At 36.7% G+C, this 18,144-nt stretch overlaps 1 protein-coding gene across 3 annotated transcripts in view; it reads left to right on the forward strand.

Moving 5' to 3' along the window:
* Positions 1–18,144, forward strand: part of PBX3 (PBX homeobox 3) — a 234,800-nt gene that overhangs the window by 169,300 nt on the left and 47,356 nt on the right. For all 3 annotated transcript variants that reach the window (XM_029203913.1, XM_029203915.1, XM_029203914.1), the window contains exons 3-4: positions 1,657–1,898; positions 13,691–13,881. In XM_029203913.1, coding sequence (XP_029059746.1) covers positions 1,657–1,898; positions 13,691–13,881 — 433 coding nt within the window. The remainder of the gene's footprint in view (positions 1–1,656; positions 1,899–13,690; positions 13,882–18,144) is intronic.

Consider the following 18,144-nt stretch of genomic DNA (forward strand, 5'->3'; position numbering starts at 1 on the left):
ACATCTAACAAAGTGAAGTGAAGGGAAGAGAATCAAAGATGCTAAATTAAAAATACTAATGTAGCCAATATTTGGCAGTTTCTTCTAGATCTAGAAGAAATAGCAAATACACGTTTGTCTATCTTTAATTACCAGCAATGTGTTGATACCAATTTTATCTGATTTAAGAGAATTATCTAACTTTTTGGTACCCTAAATTAATTTATTGTCTTAGTATGTTGTGGTTTTCAAACTTTATTTATCTACCTCTGAATAAGCAACAGATATAATTTTAAATTATTGTGAGTTAGTTTTATTACCCAGTTGAAATTATTCTGAAGTATATTTTTAAATGAAAGTGACAGCTTTAAAGTGTTTTGAGGGAGGATATTAAAGTTGTTCATTTGAGTTAAGGCAACCAAGAGCTCTGTCATGCTGTGGGTATAATTCAGGGCATCTAGGAATGAAATCTGTTCTTAAAAAGAATTGATGGTTGTTTTAGGTTAGCATATAAAATCGCAGAGCTGGTGCTCAGTTGAGTACTTGGCAGCTTATAGATGTTACTGTCATGTTAAGTTACACTAGACGCAGAGTGTGCACCACTGTGGATAAACAACAACAGGCACAGACGCAAAAGGCAGACACCAAATGCAGACCTGCAAAATGCCAACTTCCTCCCCCTGCCTTCCCCAAGATGCCTTGTAACTAGTATGGGGAACCTGCTTTTAAACAGATTTACGGAGGTTAATTGGGCTGGGATATTTTAGATTATGTTACACATTAATGAAAATGCTGATTTTGAGCTGTCATGACTCCACCGCTTTTTATACCATGGTAATTACTTTAAAACTTTGTCTTCTGTGTTGTTGAAAACATCTTGGCAGAAAGCCTGTGACCTGATTAAACCTATGAATTGTCAGCTGTGATCTATAGTACTCAGATGAGGTTGCTGACTGGGCATCACTTAGGAAGTTCTTGTTTTAAAAGCAAAATTAGATTGAGACTACTGTGTCCAGCACTGTACTGCCATGTTGATGGTATGTTTTCAATACTGTATGTAGTGTCCTGGTTTTATAGTTTGCTGGCAGTTGCTTAACAAATTCATTTAATAATATATATTTTTAAAGCATAGCTAATTACCCTTATAATGTATGTATTTCTCTTCTCTCCCTGAAATTACATGATGGAAAAGCCCATCTAATCCTGTTTATATTCTAATTTTTGGACATAGCTTGTGAATTAATTATGGGATTTTAAATTCTGTTTTTCCAGCTGTATGGAGAAACAAAATAACTACCTTTTGATGAGTTTGTTTTATATCCTTGGAATTATTTTTTTTCTTTCTCAAAATCTTGAATTTTTTACCCCTTTCCATTTTTGCTTAAATCATCTAAAACTGGGAAGATTGGCTGTTAGAATATTCTGAGAATCCAGGGTTACTTTTTTCCAAGGATCCAATATGGGATATATTGAGAGAGGGTCATACTAGAAATTTCACAGAAGTAAGAATTTTCATACTTACTTATGCTTATTGATAAAATGTGAGCAATGAAATTCTCAGAATGAATTGTAGTGCACTGATGTTGTTTGATCATTTACTCAAATAAATAAAATACTCACACTGTTTGTCCTGTTTCTCGCTTCTTCTCTCTCTGTCTCTCTCTCTCTTCCTTGAAGGTCTCAGCATCAGAGGAGCCCAGGAGGAGGACCCTCCCGATCCCCAGCTAATGAGACTGGACAATATGCTTTTGGCAGAAGGGGTTTCAGGTCCTGAGAAAGGTGGGGGATCGGCGGCAGCAGCTGCAGCCGCGGCAGCCTCTGGAGGTTCTTCAGATAACTCTATTGAACACTCAGATTACAGAGCCAAATTGACCCAGATCAGACAAATCTATCACACAGAACTGGAGAAATATGAACAGGTCAGCAGCCGCCACTCTCATAGTCCTACACAAACCCTCTATTGCTCTTCTGACAGACTGCGCTAACTAATTCTGAGGGCTGTGAGGGGTAGGTGTTAACAGAAAGAGCAGAATAAATAAGGTCAATGCAAAAATCCAAGTGAATTGTTGGATTCATGAAATGAAGTCTCTTTGCAATTTTAGAGGTGAAGCTAAACCTGTTTTATCCCATCAATTTGTTTTACTCATTCCTCACATGTACATGCCCTTACTACCACACCTGCAGCCATCCTTCCCCTCTAACCTCACTGCTTGGTGCTCGTCAAAGCTCTATATCATTAACAGTTATGCACTGGCCTCATTCATAGCTATTATAACAACTTTTAAAGGGAAGCATTGCATAGTGAGCTCTGCCTGCTATGCGGTGAGCTACAGAATCCTCCTAGGAATTAATTCTTCAGGATTATGCCAGGCTAAAGGGAAGGAGCTAACTTCACAAAGTAAGCAGGTTCTGGCCTTTCTCTTTGAGGAGACCTCCCAAGATAATTACAGGTTTCCTGGGGCAGGGAACACTAGGCATTGTGTGCTAAATTCCTGATTAGAAAGAAAGTATGGATTAAAAATGCTATTCTCAGCAATTATATTAACTATACTTCTTTGAATCTAAGATATCTTTGATTTTAAGCCATATCATGGTGTTATGTACCACCACCAAGAAAAAATTAACTGCCCAATTGAAGTATAACATACCATTGATAGTGAAATGCTTCCAAACTTCAGAGATGTTAAAATGTGGGGAGAAATAAGTAAGTCTTAGATTCAGTGAGACAAGGTAAAATGTTGGTGGTTCATTTTAAACATATTTTAGTTGTTCGTTTAAAAACCTGCTTAGTTTGAGGAATTCTCACTGAAAGGTAATTTAAAAAAATTATTATGGAAATGTTTAAATGTGCCCAAAATAAAGAGAATATTAAGCTGAATGCTATGAAATTAACAAGTTTTTATGTCATAAACAGTTGTGTATTAGCATTTTTATAGAGTTCAACCTAAAATAAGGAACTGCCTAGATACTCATCATCCAGGTAAATAGTTATCAACATTCTGTCAATCTTATTTTGTCTATCTCCCCTTGCCCCCACTCTTTTTTTGGGGGGGGTGGGTAGAGTATTTTAAAATAAGTCCTAGGCATCATGTCATTTCACCCATAAATTCTTCACTATGTAGTCAGGCATTTATTAAAGTCCAAACACCTTAGTGTGATGCCCTGGTCAGTTTTGATATTGATTTTTCTTCTAAGTTCCCTATAAAGTTTCAGTTGTATATGTTATTATTTTCATTGCCTTCTCTAATATTCTGGATATGGTATTATTAAAAAAATGCTGGATTCTGTCCCAGAGGTGAGTGTGTTTTGAGGAATGGTAGAAAGATTTATGTAGCTTTATGTTAAAATACAATATAAATTAATATTATAAGACGTTATCTTTTTTCTGAGTAGGCTTTCTGGGATCTCATACTGTATCTCTAGTTTCATTCATAGGAATAATTTTTGGTAGAAGATATGCAAATAAGAATTTTGGAAAAGTGGTCTTATGTATATATATGAAAAAAATTGAGCTTTCTGAGTTGACATATGAATAATTGAGAGTAAACAAAATAAGTCATGGTTGAAAAGGTTGCCCTGAGCATAAACAGTAGAAAACAACTCTAATTTGTAGTATAACCCTAATTGCATAACTTTATGTTAAATACATCTGTACGTACTTACTAAATAAATACTATGAGTCACCTTGCATGGAAAGATCTATAGTATTAGGGGTCAAATGGCTCATCTTTTTAGCTGAGAAATTAAGGTGATTCCTTACTATCTTCTGCCATGTTTCTTCACACCAGCCTCCTTATTTTCTCCCTTTAGCCCTGTTGGAAGTTGGGTGAATCTGGCGTCAGTCATTTTCACCAAGGTTTTTGTTTTGTTTTGTTTGCTTTAAAAATACACATGTGCACACAAGTTCTTCATAGACTAATCTACAGTATGTATTTTTGTTTTAAATATCAAAGATTTAAAATGTAATCATGAATCTTATTTCTAGATATGTTCAGTAGCCTAATAAAAAACCACTGAATGTATATTTCCTTTCTCATTTTTAACACTTTCAGAAGGAAAAATATAGATAATATGAAATCTTTGCAGTATTACGGACAAATAAAGTATCATGACTAGTTGGCTGATTCAACAGAAATTTAGTTTACAATTTTTCTCCTGTAGGTTCTGAATTGTTTTAGAAAGAACACAGCAGCATTTAGTTCTCTTGAGCTGTCTTTGAAGCTGGCTTTTATTGCTCTTCTGTCTGTAGTTCCTAAGTTTGTTCAGATCAGTGAGTTGACATAAGATGGTCTTTTCTTTTCATATTTTTGGGATACAGGGCTTTATCTGAGATAGAACTTTCAGGGATATACTTTGGAGTTACTAGAAGGGCTACGAAGAACTGAGATGAAGGGGTGGCATTTCTAAACTAGATGGTGGCATTATAATTTACATTTTACAGATGAGAAAATGAGACTTAGGTGAAGTAATTTGTCCAGTGTCACACATCTAGTTAGTGTCAGAATCAGGTTTTGAAATCAGTTTCTGACAATATGCCTTCTTTTTCCATTGAATCATGCTGCTACTTATGTATGTTAAAGAATAAAATACAACCAAATTTTAAAGATCTTATTAGCTTCATTCAGCGATTCATGAATTGAACAGTATCTCATCTAGCACATAGAAAGGAGCTCCCAGGAGCTGTACAAAATGAAAGACTCTTACAGGCAGACAAGAGTGGGACGAGGAAGTGATACTAGCAAAAAAGAGGGTCCGTTGTGGCAAGGTCGCCTTCCCTTAGGTCCTGGCAGAGTCTGTCAGGCAGATGACCTCATGGGTGCTGGCCCAGTAGTTCCATATTGACTGGTTTAAGATTACATTCCTAGGAGACGCTGAAACTTGGGGCATAGCAAAAGTGACTCCCTTTTGGGTCTCTTACCTTGTTTTTAACAATTACAGTTTGCGAATAATTCAGATACGTTCTGATTTTTCTCTTATTTGCCCATGTTGGATTGCATTTGGGATAGGATCAGAGTAGAGATAGACAAATAAACAACTATTTTAATCACTTTACAGACATTATATTTTTCCTCCTAAAAGTACATGAACATGGGTACTTTGAGTGACAGAAAGCTTATTAGTAAATAGGAAGAACATATATGTTAAGGCAGAGGCTTTGTCAGAAAATTGTGTTGAGTCTTTTACTAAAAGAAATAAACAACATTGGAATTTTAGAGCTGTTCACTCCACTGTTTTGCAATGAAGCTGTAATGAAAATGTATCTGAAGCCTGTTTAGATTTAGATTGCCATAAAATTAACAAACACCACCACTGCAGTAAATTAAAGTACCTTATAAACGCAGCCACATTTACAAAGCTAAGCAGACTAGAGCTACAGTTAGAGCAAAATTAAATCCAAGCTGCAAGGCTCAGCTTTCTGTGTATGTTTTAGGAATGGTACTGTTTTTTAAAATCCTGTCCTTTTTTTTTTCTCCAGAAAATGTCCTTTGATCATGTGTTTACATTACATAGGCTCAGATGTAATGCTTCTTAATGAGAACCATCTAGCTTCACTTATAAATGCTTTTGAAATATTAGGCATAGAATATATATTAAAGTAAGATTCTTGAATATTACTATCACCTAAAAGGAAAACCAAAACTATTTTACTTTTGTTGATCCTGACGACCAAGAGGAATATGATAATTTTTCAAAGCTTGCAGCAACTGTGTTGTAATGCTTTTGTCTTGGTTGCACTGCCTTCCTCTTTAGCTGGGAGGAAGACCTGGTTGCTTGTCTTCTTGTTGATTAGCTACAAGTTTTTTGTTTTAAAAGGAGGAAAACAAATTTTTTTATTTTGTACACATGGGATCCCCATATAATTATAAGACCCAAAGGCAGCCAGACAATGGAGGCTTATATGGCATCCTGAACTATGGGATGGGACTAGCTACAAGTTTTGAAAAATGTTTTTACTGTATCTTTCAAATATGCTCTTACGATTAAAGGCCCGACTATTAGAATAGGTGAATTCCTAATGAACTTGAGCCAAGGGTCCTGGGAAGCCTGTTTTAAAGAATTGAGGGTCTTGTTTCCTCTACCTCTCTACCAAAGGGAAATGGATACATTGGTTTTTGCAAATGAAATTTGACTTAGAGATTTGTTCTCAGTTAAAAAAGAAAAGATATATATCATGCCTTATGCAGCTCTCTCACTTTGCTTGTACCAGAAGAAGTGCTTGTACACAAGCAATTCACTTCATAATTTATAGCTGCTATAACAGAGATGACATATTGAAAGCTATCTCCTATAATTATATTGAAATACATTTTTGCTGAAGGCAAAAGTGTTGTAAGGGTCCCAACCCTCCCCCAACCATCTGGGAACGTGCTTTCTGAGTTCGCAGATGTCTTTTGAATTCACCTCAAATCAGGTAAAGCACTGGAGCCATGCATGTACACTCAGTGTGCTCAAGACCAATTAGGTACTGTTTAGCTAATAGAGGACTTTCAGATTACAGGGGATTGCAGGGGGAATGGAGAATGAGTGTGCAACCTAAACCACTTAAAGGCATCATGGCCTTGTGCTTTTTGAGGCTCTCAACATTGTGTGTTTATATTTGCTGGCAAGATCTCCTTTGCTTGTAAAGAATTTTTTTTAATCAGGTTTTAAAATGCTGATGTTATTACATTAGAGATTGTGTAACCCACAAACTCCTAATCCCATTTTGCTATTTTCTTAATAGCAAAAAAAAAAAAAAAAAAAAAAAAAAATAGCAGGAAAGGTTAAAGGGTACTACCTGATGTAAACTTTATATTTATTTTTCCCAAACAAGACTTTGTCATTCATTGCTCCAAGAGAAGGGTTTTACTTCTTGTCAGCTTTCACGCTGCGTCTTTTCCTTGGCTGGAAGGAGTGTTTGAGTGTTCCCTTTTTTTCTCCAAGTTTCTAGTCTATTGGCTCTTTGTACCAAATGTATCTTTGACCACAAACTTGATTAATGAAATGAATTGTTTTATATTTGAATACTTTTCTTTTCAATTTCTTTGGAAGCAGTGTTTGTATTTATTCTGGCAATGGGAAGACACAACTATATTAGGTAATCAGAGTAGGGACTTACTTGCAGAATGACAAACACAATATGAATTTCATAAAATTGTCATTTCTATTTTCAACAATAACTGTCATTTATTAAGTGTTAATTGTGTTCCAGACTCTTCAAAGAACTTAACATGTATTATACAATATAATCCTTACAAAACCCTCATGAGATAGGTCCATAAACCACGTGATTACGTTGAGACTTGTTGAGGTACGATAGAATCTAAAAAAGAGTGGTTATATGTATATGTATAACTGATTCACTTTACTGTACAGCAGAAACTAATACAACATTGTAGACCAACTATACTCCGATTAAAAAAAAAGATAGATATTTCATCTTTGCAGCTGTTTCTTAGGCATATTGGTCTCATTCTAGTTGGCTTAGAAAGTATCTTTCAATGTTGACTCTCATCCTAAAACAAGAATAATTTGTTGATTTAATAAGCATTACATAAATACAAAATCTGTAATACTGGACTAGAGTTACTTGCAAGGTTATAAAGACATCTAGAAAACGGATGCTTGCAAATTAGAGAATCATCAGCTTTTAATAGAGGTTTATTCTTTGTTTGAAGAGTGGATTTTTAGCATAGAGAGTGTTACGATCTGTTGTCTGCAATCAGCTTCTCTAGATGGTTACAAAAGGCCAGTTCAGTTTTTAGATTTGATCATGAACCATTTTAAAACTTCCTCAAAAATAAGTGCTTGCTCACCGTCTGATTTTACATTTTTATGTTCAGTGATGTGAACTTACAGGCAAGAAAGGGGTTGAATCTTGAATTCACCACCGAAAAAAGCATCACCACAAAACAAACAAAACCCTGAAAACTAATCTTGAGTGTAAATCCAAATACATATAGATATCGAGGATATATAGTTTTACTAGCTAACAAATATCATTAACAACATTATAAAAAATCCAGATATTTCAAATCCTCCATTATATTACTTGGTTTGTATTTTTAAGGAGAAAGGAACAAATGGCAAGGAGAGAAAGGCTCATAATAAGAATTGGTTGAAAATATTTTTTATCAGATGAAGCATTCCGCACTTTATGTTGACTTTATGTTATTACAATGTATGTTTTAAACAAAACATACATCTTTGTTACATTGTAAACAGAAATTATCTAGGATGTAAAACAATGCATCCTAGATAATTTTCAACAGCTGGATTAAGAGAAAAAGAGGTTTTTGCCATTACTCGTTATTCAGAAAATTCAAGGAATCAAAACTCTTCTTTCCTAAATCTCCCAATTGACCAAGTTGTTTCTACATTTGTATTGTGGACATTGACCAGAAAATTCTTAACTGACAATTTTACTTGGAAAAATAATAAGGCAATGAAAATTTTTTCCAATGTCTGTTTTCATAATATAGTCTTGTAGGTATGACAGAGGATATGATAAATGTTTGAAGTGAGCATCTTACATTTTAAACAGCATTGATGCTAGTGTGTGGCCCTTCAAAACAGCTCTGCAATCATTTGATCATTCTTACTGCACTTATATGTTTAAAAAATGTATATCTTTTAAGGATCTGGAGATGAGGCAGTACTATGCTCTGCTCTGAAACTGGTACACATGATGCTGTAAATGAGGCTGTAATTTACTTTCAGTGGTATAAAGGAAAAAAATCACTTTGCCTAAAGTGTATGCATCTTTCTTAAGGGTGTACCCGGATTTTAATTATCTAAATGTAAATACTTAACGAATTTTACTTAGAGTAATGAGCTAAAGTGCACACTACATAAATGAGATGTTCTAATTAATCATGTATGAACTACTGGTTTAAAGAAAAGCTATGTGAATTCTGTGAATGTTGGGCTATTGCCAAATTGCTAATCAGCATTTGCATTCATAGATGACTTCACTTAATAAGTTGTGAGACATTCAGCAAATGTTTTAGGAAATTATGAGTTTTTAGATGCAGAAACTTTTTGCTTTTAACACTTTTTTTCACACAAGCCTGTGGCTGCTTCTTAGAAACGATAGGCAAACATTCATTCTGAAGAGATTAAAATATAGCCAGAGAAAAACTGAGAGCCAGAGGAAAGCTGAAACAAACAAAAAACAAAACAAAAAAACCCTCAGGTATCACACACAGGAGTCTTGAATTATCTATCAAGACATACACTCTGTCATAGATATATGTTACCATAATGTGTGAGCTAGGTTTGTAGGAATTAGCATTATTACATGTGCAAATTAGAAATACTCCAGTACAGCTAGTTCTGAAACATTTTGGTCTTAGGACTTGAATTCATTTTTTTTTTAAATTTATTTAATTTATTTATTTTTGGCTGCGTTGGGTCTTCGTTGCTGCACGCGGGCTTTCTCTAGTTGCGGAGAGCAGGGGCTACTCTTCATTGCGGTGCGCGGGCTTTCCACTGCAGTGGCTTCTCTTGTTGCAGAGCATGGACTCTAGGCACGCGGGCTTCAGTAGTTGTGGCTTGCGGGCTCTAGAGCACAGGCTCAGTAGTTGTGGTGCACGGGCTTAGTTGCTCCACGGCATGTGGGATCTTCCTGGACCAGGGCTTGAACCCATGTCCCCTGCATTGGCAGGCGGATTCTTAACCACTGCACCACCAGAGAAGCCCATGACTTGAATTCTTAAAAATTATTGGAGACCCCCCTAAGAGCTTTTGTTCAGTGCGTTGTATCTATCAGCATTTATTATAATAGAAGTTAAAACTGTGAAAAAATAAAAGTATGTATTTAAGAAACAATGATAAACTATTATCTATTCACTATAATATTTTTAAAAGTCTGTGTTTGCCAAAAAGCCCTCAACATTTAGTGAGAAGAGTGGCGCTGCTTTTACATTTTTGCAAAACTTTTTAATGTTGGGCTTAAAAGAAGTCACCTGGATTGTTATATGTGCTTCTACAGTCAGTCTCCTGTCTTGTGGTTGAAGTATATGAAGAACACCTGGCCTCACACAAAGATGTCATTGGAAAAGGGAGGAGTGTATTAATAGCCTTTCTGATAATTATGGATACTTTTCTCTGATATTATACCAAAACTTGACAAGTTGTATTGTCTTAAAGGTTAGTTATAATGAATCTGAAATCATATCAACTTTTTGTACTCCCTTCCTTTAAAATCCTTTAAAATTCCTTTAAAGGAATTCCTTAAAAAAAAAAAATCCTTTAAATTCCTTTAAACTTGGTCTAGGGTGCACTTTGAATGGATCTTCTACCTATGCATTTTTTTGTAACATAATGCTTTGATCATTTGGAAAATATTGTTTCACTGAGTTATGTACATCTTCTAATGTTAACACTTTACATTATATAATATCAAAATATCATATTTACTAATATCAACACCAAATTATTCAGAAAGTCTGCTAGGAAACTATCAAGCTCAAGGTAGTGGATGCAAGTTTTCCAAAATTATAATTTTCACTTGAAAAGTCAAATTTCATCATTGGCACAACTGTTGTCAGCTGTTTTCCTTGATGTGACAGGCTTGCTTGGTTCATTTTTGAGAAAATATCTGCAAAATACCCAAGTCTGAATAATTATAATTTGTTGATTTCGCTTTCAAATAAAAATGGTGTTCCCTGAAAAAGACAGCATCGGCTCACAACTTAAACTATCGCACGAGTGTTTTTTCTCAAGACAACCATCCTTTGATAAGCAATTGAAGTGCTTTTGGTGTGTTTCCCGTTTTATCACACAGAATATTAAAGTCGTAGTCAAGGATTGAGATGTAATAAAATGAATGATTTCTCTTGCTTCATCAAGGACATTCCTAAGTGAAACGGCCTTTTTTTTGTGGGTTTGTGTGAATGCATGGTGATGAAGAATAAAAAAGAAACATCAGAGATTACTAAGTGTACTGTTTCCCAAAGAGTTTTTCTTACTTAGTACATTGGTCCACAAGATGCTGTAGAGCTGTGCTGTCCAATACGGTTGCCACTAGTCATATGTAGCTATTGAGCCCTTGAAATCTAGCTAATCTGGACCGAGATGTGCTGTAAATGTAAATATATACTGGTTTTCAAAGTGTATGAAAAAAAGAATGTAACATATCTCATTAACAGTTATCTAAAGATCTTGATTATGTGTTGAAATGTTAATATTTTTCATATATTGGGTCAAATAAAATATATTATTAAAATTAATTTCACCTGATTCTTATTTTTTAATGTGGCTATTAGAAAAATTTTACATTTCATATGAGAAAAATAAAACACATTTGGAAAGTAATCAGTGCAGTAGAAAAAACATTAAATGACCCCCCATATTTTTTTTCATATGTGGCTCACAATGTATTTCTTTTAGACAGCACTGCTCTAGAGAAAAGAGGTTTTGTGACCAAATTTATTTGGGAAAAGTTGGATATACCATTCTCCTTTGAAGATTTATGATGCATATTGGCATACTGGAAGTACTGAGGAATCCTGCCCCCTCCCCCCTCAAAAAAAAAAAAAAAGCATTTAAAATTTTGGTTAGCCCCATATTTCCCAAACATACTGTATTAACATTTTTTGGAACTAGCTGTAAACGTGTCTATCAGAACTTGCTGATTCCAGTTTGCTGTTCTAGTTTACTTTCCTTCATTTTACTAATAAGAAAACTGAGGGCTAGTGTTTATTAAATTATGTAATTTGAAATTATATGAACATTCTTTAGGGAAAGTATTGTACAAGAAAAAAAGATCTGTACATATATTTCTTGACAGGGTGACCACCTATTTTCAGCTTGGCACAAAATAGTTTAAGTTGACAATATAGTGGGGAAAATCTTAAATTTACTTTTCTTTATTATGGTCTCCTTAAAGATGGAAAGAACTTCCAATTTTAGAGCTGCAAAGTTCCTTAATGTTTTACTGTGCCATAACCTAGGACAGTAATTCTTAGCCTTTTAAAATTATAGACTGGCTGAGAATCTGAAACGAAAACAAACAAAAACCCCACAGATTGTCTCCTCGGGAAAGACAGATGTGCACACAACTTGAATAAGATTTCAGGGAGTCATGGACATTCTAAACCTATCCATGGACTGCAGGTTAAAAATCCTTCACTTACAAAGGTTCAGGGATAATGTATTTACAGATATTAATCAACATTACTCTTGAATTGTAATACAATAGATGTAATAGATACATAGATGTAGATGTAATCCATAGATGTTTATTGGATGCCTACTGTGTGTGTTGCACAAATCTATACTCTGAAGAATCCCAGAGTCACCACTCACAAGGAACTTTAAAATTCTTAAGACTTAAACATATTTTAAAAAAACTTTGGTAAGCCAGACTCATTTTACCTCACCTTAGAAATATTTATATAAAAGCTCCATAAAAGCTTAAACTAACTGAAACAGCCAGTGTACTTAAAAGGTTAGTTCTGTAATGAGCAGTTAGAAAAACCATCATTTGCTGTATGTTCGGGATATCTGTAGGGAAGTGGACATTATTATATCTTCAGAATGCATCTTGCCATGATCAGTGATTGTTCTGTCTACTCACCCTACTAGCGGCATCTGTGCAGTAAGGTGCAGAATCTCCTGTCTTTTTTTTAAACAAAAATGCCAGAAGATGTTCTTTTTATCCAGAGATACAGACAGATGCTTTATTTCCCAAGGCAATACTGGATTTCTGTGTAGGCCCAGTTATGTGGTTTTATAGATCTAAATATAGGGGGGCTGAAAGAGACAGGGACTGAGGATTGTTAACTAAAAAGTTTGAGACCCAAATCTGATCCTTATTTTCCTGCTGCCCCTCCCCTGAGGAGCTGAGCTGCTTTACCCATGTTTTAGGAATGGCATATATCCACAAATAAGGCCCACACCACAGCTAAATTGTACTAGGACATTGGCATGGTATCAGAGGCCCTTTACATGCTAGTGCAAATCTGAATTCCCTCCTCTCCTTTACATATTCTCTGTGTCCCCGTGGACTTGCTATATACCATGATTTCCAGGATATTTTCTTGTGCCTGAAATTCCTCTTGATTTCCACCTTTATTCCACCTTTCAAAAATCTTACCCATCCTTTAAAGCCCTAATGTCACTTTTCCCATGAAGTGATCTCTGCTTCCAGATGAGAATACTTCCTCCTTGGAACTTAGGAAGCACTTACTCATATTTTCCTGTGATACTTTACATGGTCTGCCTTGTTTAAGAATTCGTTTTTTGTATATTTTATTGCACTGAAAGTCAGGTCCACATCTTGCTCATTTATGTGTCCTTAATCGCTCTTGGAGGAATTTGAACTTCATAGTGCTTCAGTAAACATTTGTGGAATAAATGTAAAACCCCAAAGAAAATAGGAGGTGCTTAGTATTAACAATTAACATATATTTGTACTTACATATAGCAGTTGGTAGAGAGCATCCTCCAGTGGGAAAACCTCATCTTGGAACAGGGACAAGGGTGGTGGGAAGGGCAGTTGAGTGCTGTGCTTCCCTTGCATGCCTGGCCATTCATAGTTTCAGAATTCTTGCGCCCCATCTAACTATCACTGCCATTTCACAAGTGTCTTAGTTTTCATTTTACCCTACCTACTGCATAATGCCATTGGCAACTGCAAATGAGGTAGAAATTCAGATGAGTTAATGTCTGGGTGTGATCATACAAAATACCAGATTCCTAAGGAGTGGTTTTTTTCCCCTTACAGGCATGTAATGAATTCACTACACACGTGATGAACCTTCTCCGAGAGCAGAGTAGAACACGTCCCATTTCCCCAAAAGAGATTGAAAGAATGGTGGGCATCATCCATCGAAAATTTAGTTCCATTCAGATGCAGCTCAAACAAAGCACTTGTGAAGCAGTTATGATTTTAAGATCAAGGTTCCTTGATGCCAGGTATGTGAGGCCGCAAATCTATTGCATGGCTTTTAAAAATTTTTCTTTTCACTCTTTGTGTATTATTTTCTGTAATCCTGGCCAATTGGTCTTAGATTCTTCTTTAATTTGGCTATAAGAGCTCTTCTCTACATTGGACAGGTAATTCACCTCATGGTGTCTGCACTGTCAAGCCTCTTCTTGTCTGGGGGTGGTAGTGCTATTAGCTGCCAATTTGGTGACTCAGGAAACAAATAGGATTAGTGCCACTACTAATGACTTAGTAATACATAGCCTTTCTTTCAGTTCTGATGCTAAAACGTATATTTAAGGATAATGTTCAGTATGTAACTTTGTTTTAATGCAGGTTTGTTTTCTAAGAACTTCCTGATGTTACGTTGCTTGTGCATATTAGAAAAAAAATACTTGGAGATACTGATATTCCTAAGAAGGAAGTGGTATTATAGTTACCACAAAACCCCAAACTCTGTTTTTCCAAATCAAGAAGAAAGCCTGTGAGTTTCCCCTCTCAGGATACATATTTCCCTTTTATCTGAAGCTGTCACCAAGTTTCACAGGAATTAGGTAATAAATTGTATATGGTGTGTTAGACCTACTAGGTGACGTAACAGAGGAACTGTCAAGTTCCTACTATATGCTGCCCCTGCAGAGATGCCTCTTGGGCATTGCTAAAGCTTGCAATCAATCTTCAACGGTGGAAAGGGGTTTCTATTTTGTTTTGTTTTCTCTCTCTTGGAATCTCACAGAGGTGATGATTATCGTCCAAATTTTACAATATTAAAGAAAATAAGTTAGCATCTCAACTGGAAAACAAGATGTGAGGAACAATCTTCATGCCAGAGCTCTTCCTTAGAGCCGAATAAGGAAACATATGCCACCTGATTATACTCCCGTTCTCCTGGTTAAGCCAAGCCCTGTATCGCCTTTGGTTCCTCCTCCTTCCGTACTGAATTAGTCATTAGAACTCACCAGTGCTTTGTTTTCAACATTTCTCGTTCTAGCTCTTTTTTTCCTTCCATACTTGCACTGCTCAGTTCACGTTCATCCTTTTGTACCTAGACTACCACAGTAACTTCCCACTATTCTCCCTGCTTCCAGTCTTACTCTTCTCCCACTCATCTTCCATGGCCCTCTTATGATGCCCTAATTGCTTTACTTAAAAACCATAGCAGCTTTTTTTTTTTTTTTTTTTGCGGTAAGCGGGCCTCTCACTGTTGCGGCCCCTCCCGTTGCGGGGCACAGGCTCCGGACGCGCAGGCTCAGCGGCCATGGCTCACGGGCCTAGCCGTTCTGCGGCATGTGGGATCCTCCCGGACCGGGGCACGATCCCGCGTCTCCTGCATCGGCAGGCGGACTCTCAACCACTGTGCCACCAGGGAACCCCATAGCAGCTTTTCAATGCTGGGTAACTCACATGCACACTACTTAACCTGGCATTTGAGGCCTTATGTGACCTGCCCCCGCCCAAATTACTTTTTTGTTGTTAAGATTTAAGTTTTATTTTATATTCTTCCTATTTAAAAAATACCAAGGTCACTGTGGAAACGTTGTAAAATGTATAGAATAGAAAGAAGGACGAGGGATAAAAGACAATCACTTTTTTACCACCCAATGGAAAAAAAAGTCACTGTGAACGTTTTAGCATATTTCTTTCTGGTTTGTGGTACTTTTTTTTTTTTTTTAAATGTTCTTTGTGATGGTACAATATGCATAATTTGGTTTGCTTTTTAAAAAATTTACCATGGGGCTTCCCTGGTGGCGCAGTGGTTGAGAGTCCGCCTAACGCTGCAGGGGACACGGGTTCATGTCCCGGTCCCGGAGGATCCCACATGCCGCGGAGCGGCTGGGCCCGTGAGCCATGGCCGCTGAGCCTGCGCGTCCGGAGCCTGTGCTCCGCAACGGGAGAGGCCACAACAGTGAGAGGCCCGCGAACTGCAAGAAAAAAAAAAAAATTTACCATGAATAGGTAAACATTTTTCATATAGTATAAACTCCTATTTTAAATGTTAATTGCTGAAGTCTACCAGATGGATATATGATAAATAATTAGCCATTTCTTCATTTTTGAGCATTTAGTTGTCCCTATTAATTTCCATGATAACTTCTTCCTTCCTTCCAATTCCTTTCTTCTTTCTTTCTACAAATATTTATTTGTGCTGAGGCTATAAAGGTAAACAAGATAGGTTAACATACTCGCCCCAATTGAGTTTACATTCTACTTGGGGAAACAGACAATAAACAAGTAAACAAATATGCTGTAGTATTCTGTTCAATAATGTAATGAAATGTGATAGAATGGTAAGTGCCATGAGGAAAAATAAAAGCAAGGTAAAGGGAGAGAAAATGATGGAGGGAAGGTACTATTTTAGACAGATTTTTATTGGAATTAGTCTTCCAGTGAAAGTCTTTATGCATTCAACCTTTTTGATCTTTAGAATTATTTCCTAAGGATTAATTCTCAGAAATGGTATTATTAGATCAAAATGTGAACATTTTTAGTGCTCTTAATATATCACTAAATCGTTCTTTCCTGTGTTTAATCCAAAATGCGATACCTCTTCGTCTCATCTGTCTCCTCTGACGAGAATTCTTTTCTTCTGCCTAACCACCTCTTCCACCACCACCCCTCAACCTCCACCTCCAGCCTTCCACAGCAAACCCTGTTCTCCCAACCATTTCCCCAACTTGGTCACCAGTAATGAATTGTCATCTGTGAGGGCGTGTAGCACGGAGCCTGGGACAGAGCTGGTGCTCATGTTGGTTGCATTAGTGAGACCTTGCTCAGCCTTTCAGGCCTGGCCTAAATGCTCCCTTTTTAGGAAGCCTACTTTAAGCACTCCACTGGACTCGTCCTTGCCGTCTCTTAAACACTGATACTATGTTTATACAATTTTCCAGACCGAAGTTCATGCAGACTGCCTTTATTGCAGTTTTTCAGGATTATTTCTTCTCTTCCCAAGTAAGTCACATTGTCATTGAAAGCAATGGCCAAGTCTTACACGTTTAGATTCCCCACAATTCCAGCAAGTGTCTTACACATAGTAGGCCGCAGAAAAATAATTTGTTGACTAACCAGGTGAATGAATATTTCCACTTACTACTTATAATAGCTCAAAGAGTTAAGGAAGTAGCATCAGAAAACAAAAAACATTTTAAAATTGTCAACGTTGAGCATTTTAATTAAAAGCATTACATAACAAAGATATTTAAAAGTACTTTCTTCAGAAAGGAATCTTTTCTAACACAATTGCTATCCTTATTTCTGCGGATACTTTCCCATTCTTATCAACATGCATGCTCTTTTTTTTTAAACATAACTGCATTCATAATGTATACACCTAAATGATTTATTTTTCTTCCAAGAAGAGAAAGTAAGTTAACAAGCCAGAGTGAGCAGAGCCAGGGTGAGAAGGTGGCAGAGCTTGGAGCAAAGCCCCTTCTCCCACAGAGACTGCCGTCAGTAATGTTGTGATGCTGATGGGACACAGCCCTGGGACTGATGCACCACTGCACACTGGCCTGAGGCATAGCCATTTAGAGTGTGGTGAACCCTGGGGGGAATGAAACTTAGGGGAAATGCTTAATGGGCATTTTCTACAGAATGTTTTTCTAAAAAATAAATGAAGTATTAGACCGAGTTCTCTCTTACGCCTTCAAGTGAATGCAAATACTGAGTTTTGCTTCCATCTATTCTTGTAGTGCCTCTTAGCAAGCCCTCTACACTGAGAAGGCATGGTTTTTCTGCTCTAGGCAAACATGCTCATTCAGATATATGATTCCCTTGCTCACTCTGGCTTTTTGTAAAGCCATACTCACATTTTCTTGGTAATTGGACAAGCCGAAGTATGTACCGGTGCAGAACAGTTAGGAATAAATTTGTGTAGGTCCCTCTACTCTTCTAGTAGAAGTGCCGTAGTTTGGATGCAGCCAGACTGTCTGGGGTAAGGTATTCTGTTCCGCCCATAAATTTGTTCTCTGAGGTTTTTTGATGTTTTCTAAAACCACTCCTAGGTAAAGTCGATAAATGAGCCAAACTTATTTCTGCTTTCCCAATATGTTTCTGCTCATTCCCCCTTTTGTAAGTCCTCATTTTCCAAAGAAATGCCCTTGTGTGATCTGCTCCACTGTACCCGGTCTTGCTGCTGGATTTCATGTTTTAGACTGAGTCACAAGCTCACATACTTACATGTAACGGAATTGAGGGGAGTGGCTGGATGAGGGGCAGTGAGGATTAGAGCAGACGGGGACATATCTGAGGGGACA

This window comes from Monodon monoceros, unplaced genomic scaffold (genome assembly GCF_005190385.1).
Source record: "Monodon monoceros isolate NGI ecotype Baffin Bay Population unplaced genomic scaffold, NGI_Narwhal_1 Super_Scaffold_5, whole genome shotgun sequence".
Classification (NCBI taxonomy): Eukaryota; Metazoa; Chordata; class Mammalia; order Artiodactyla; family Monodontidae; genus Monodon; species Monodon monoceros.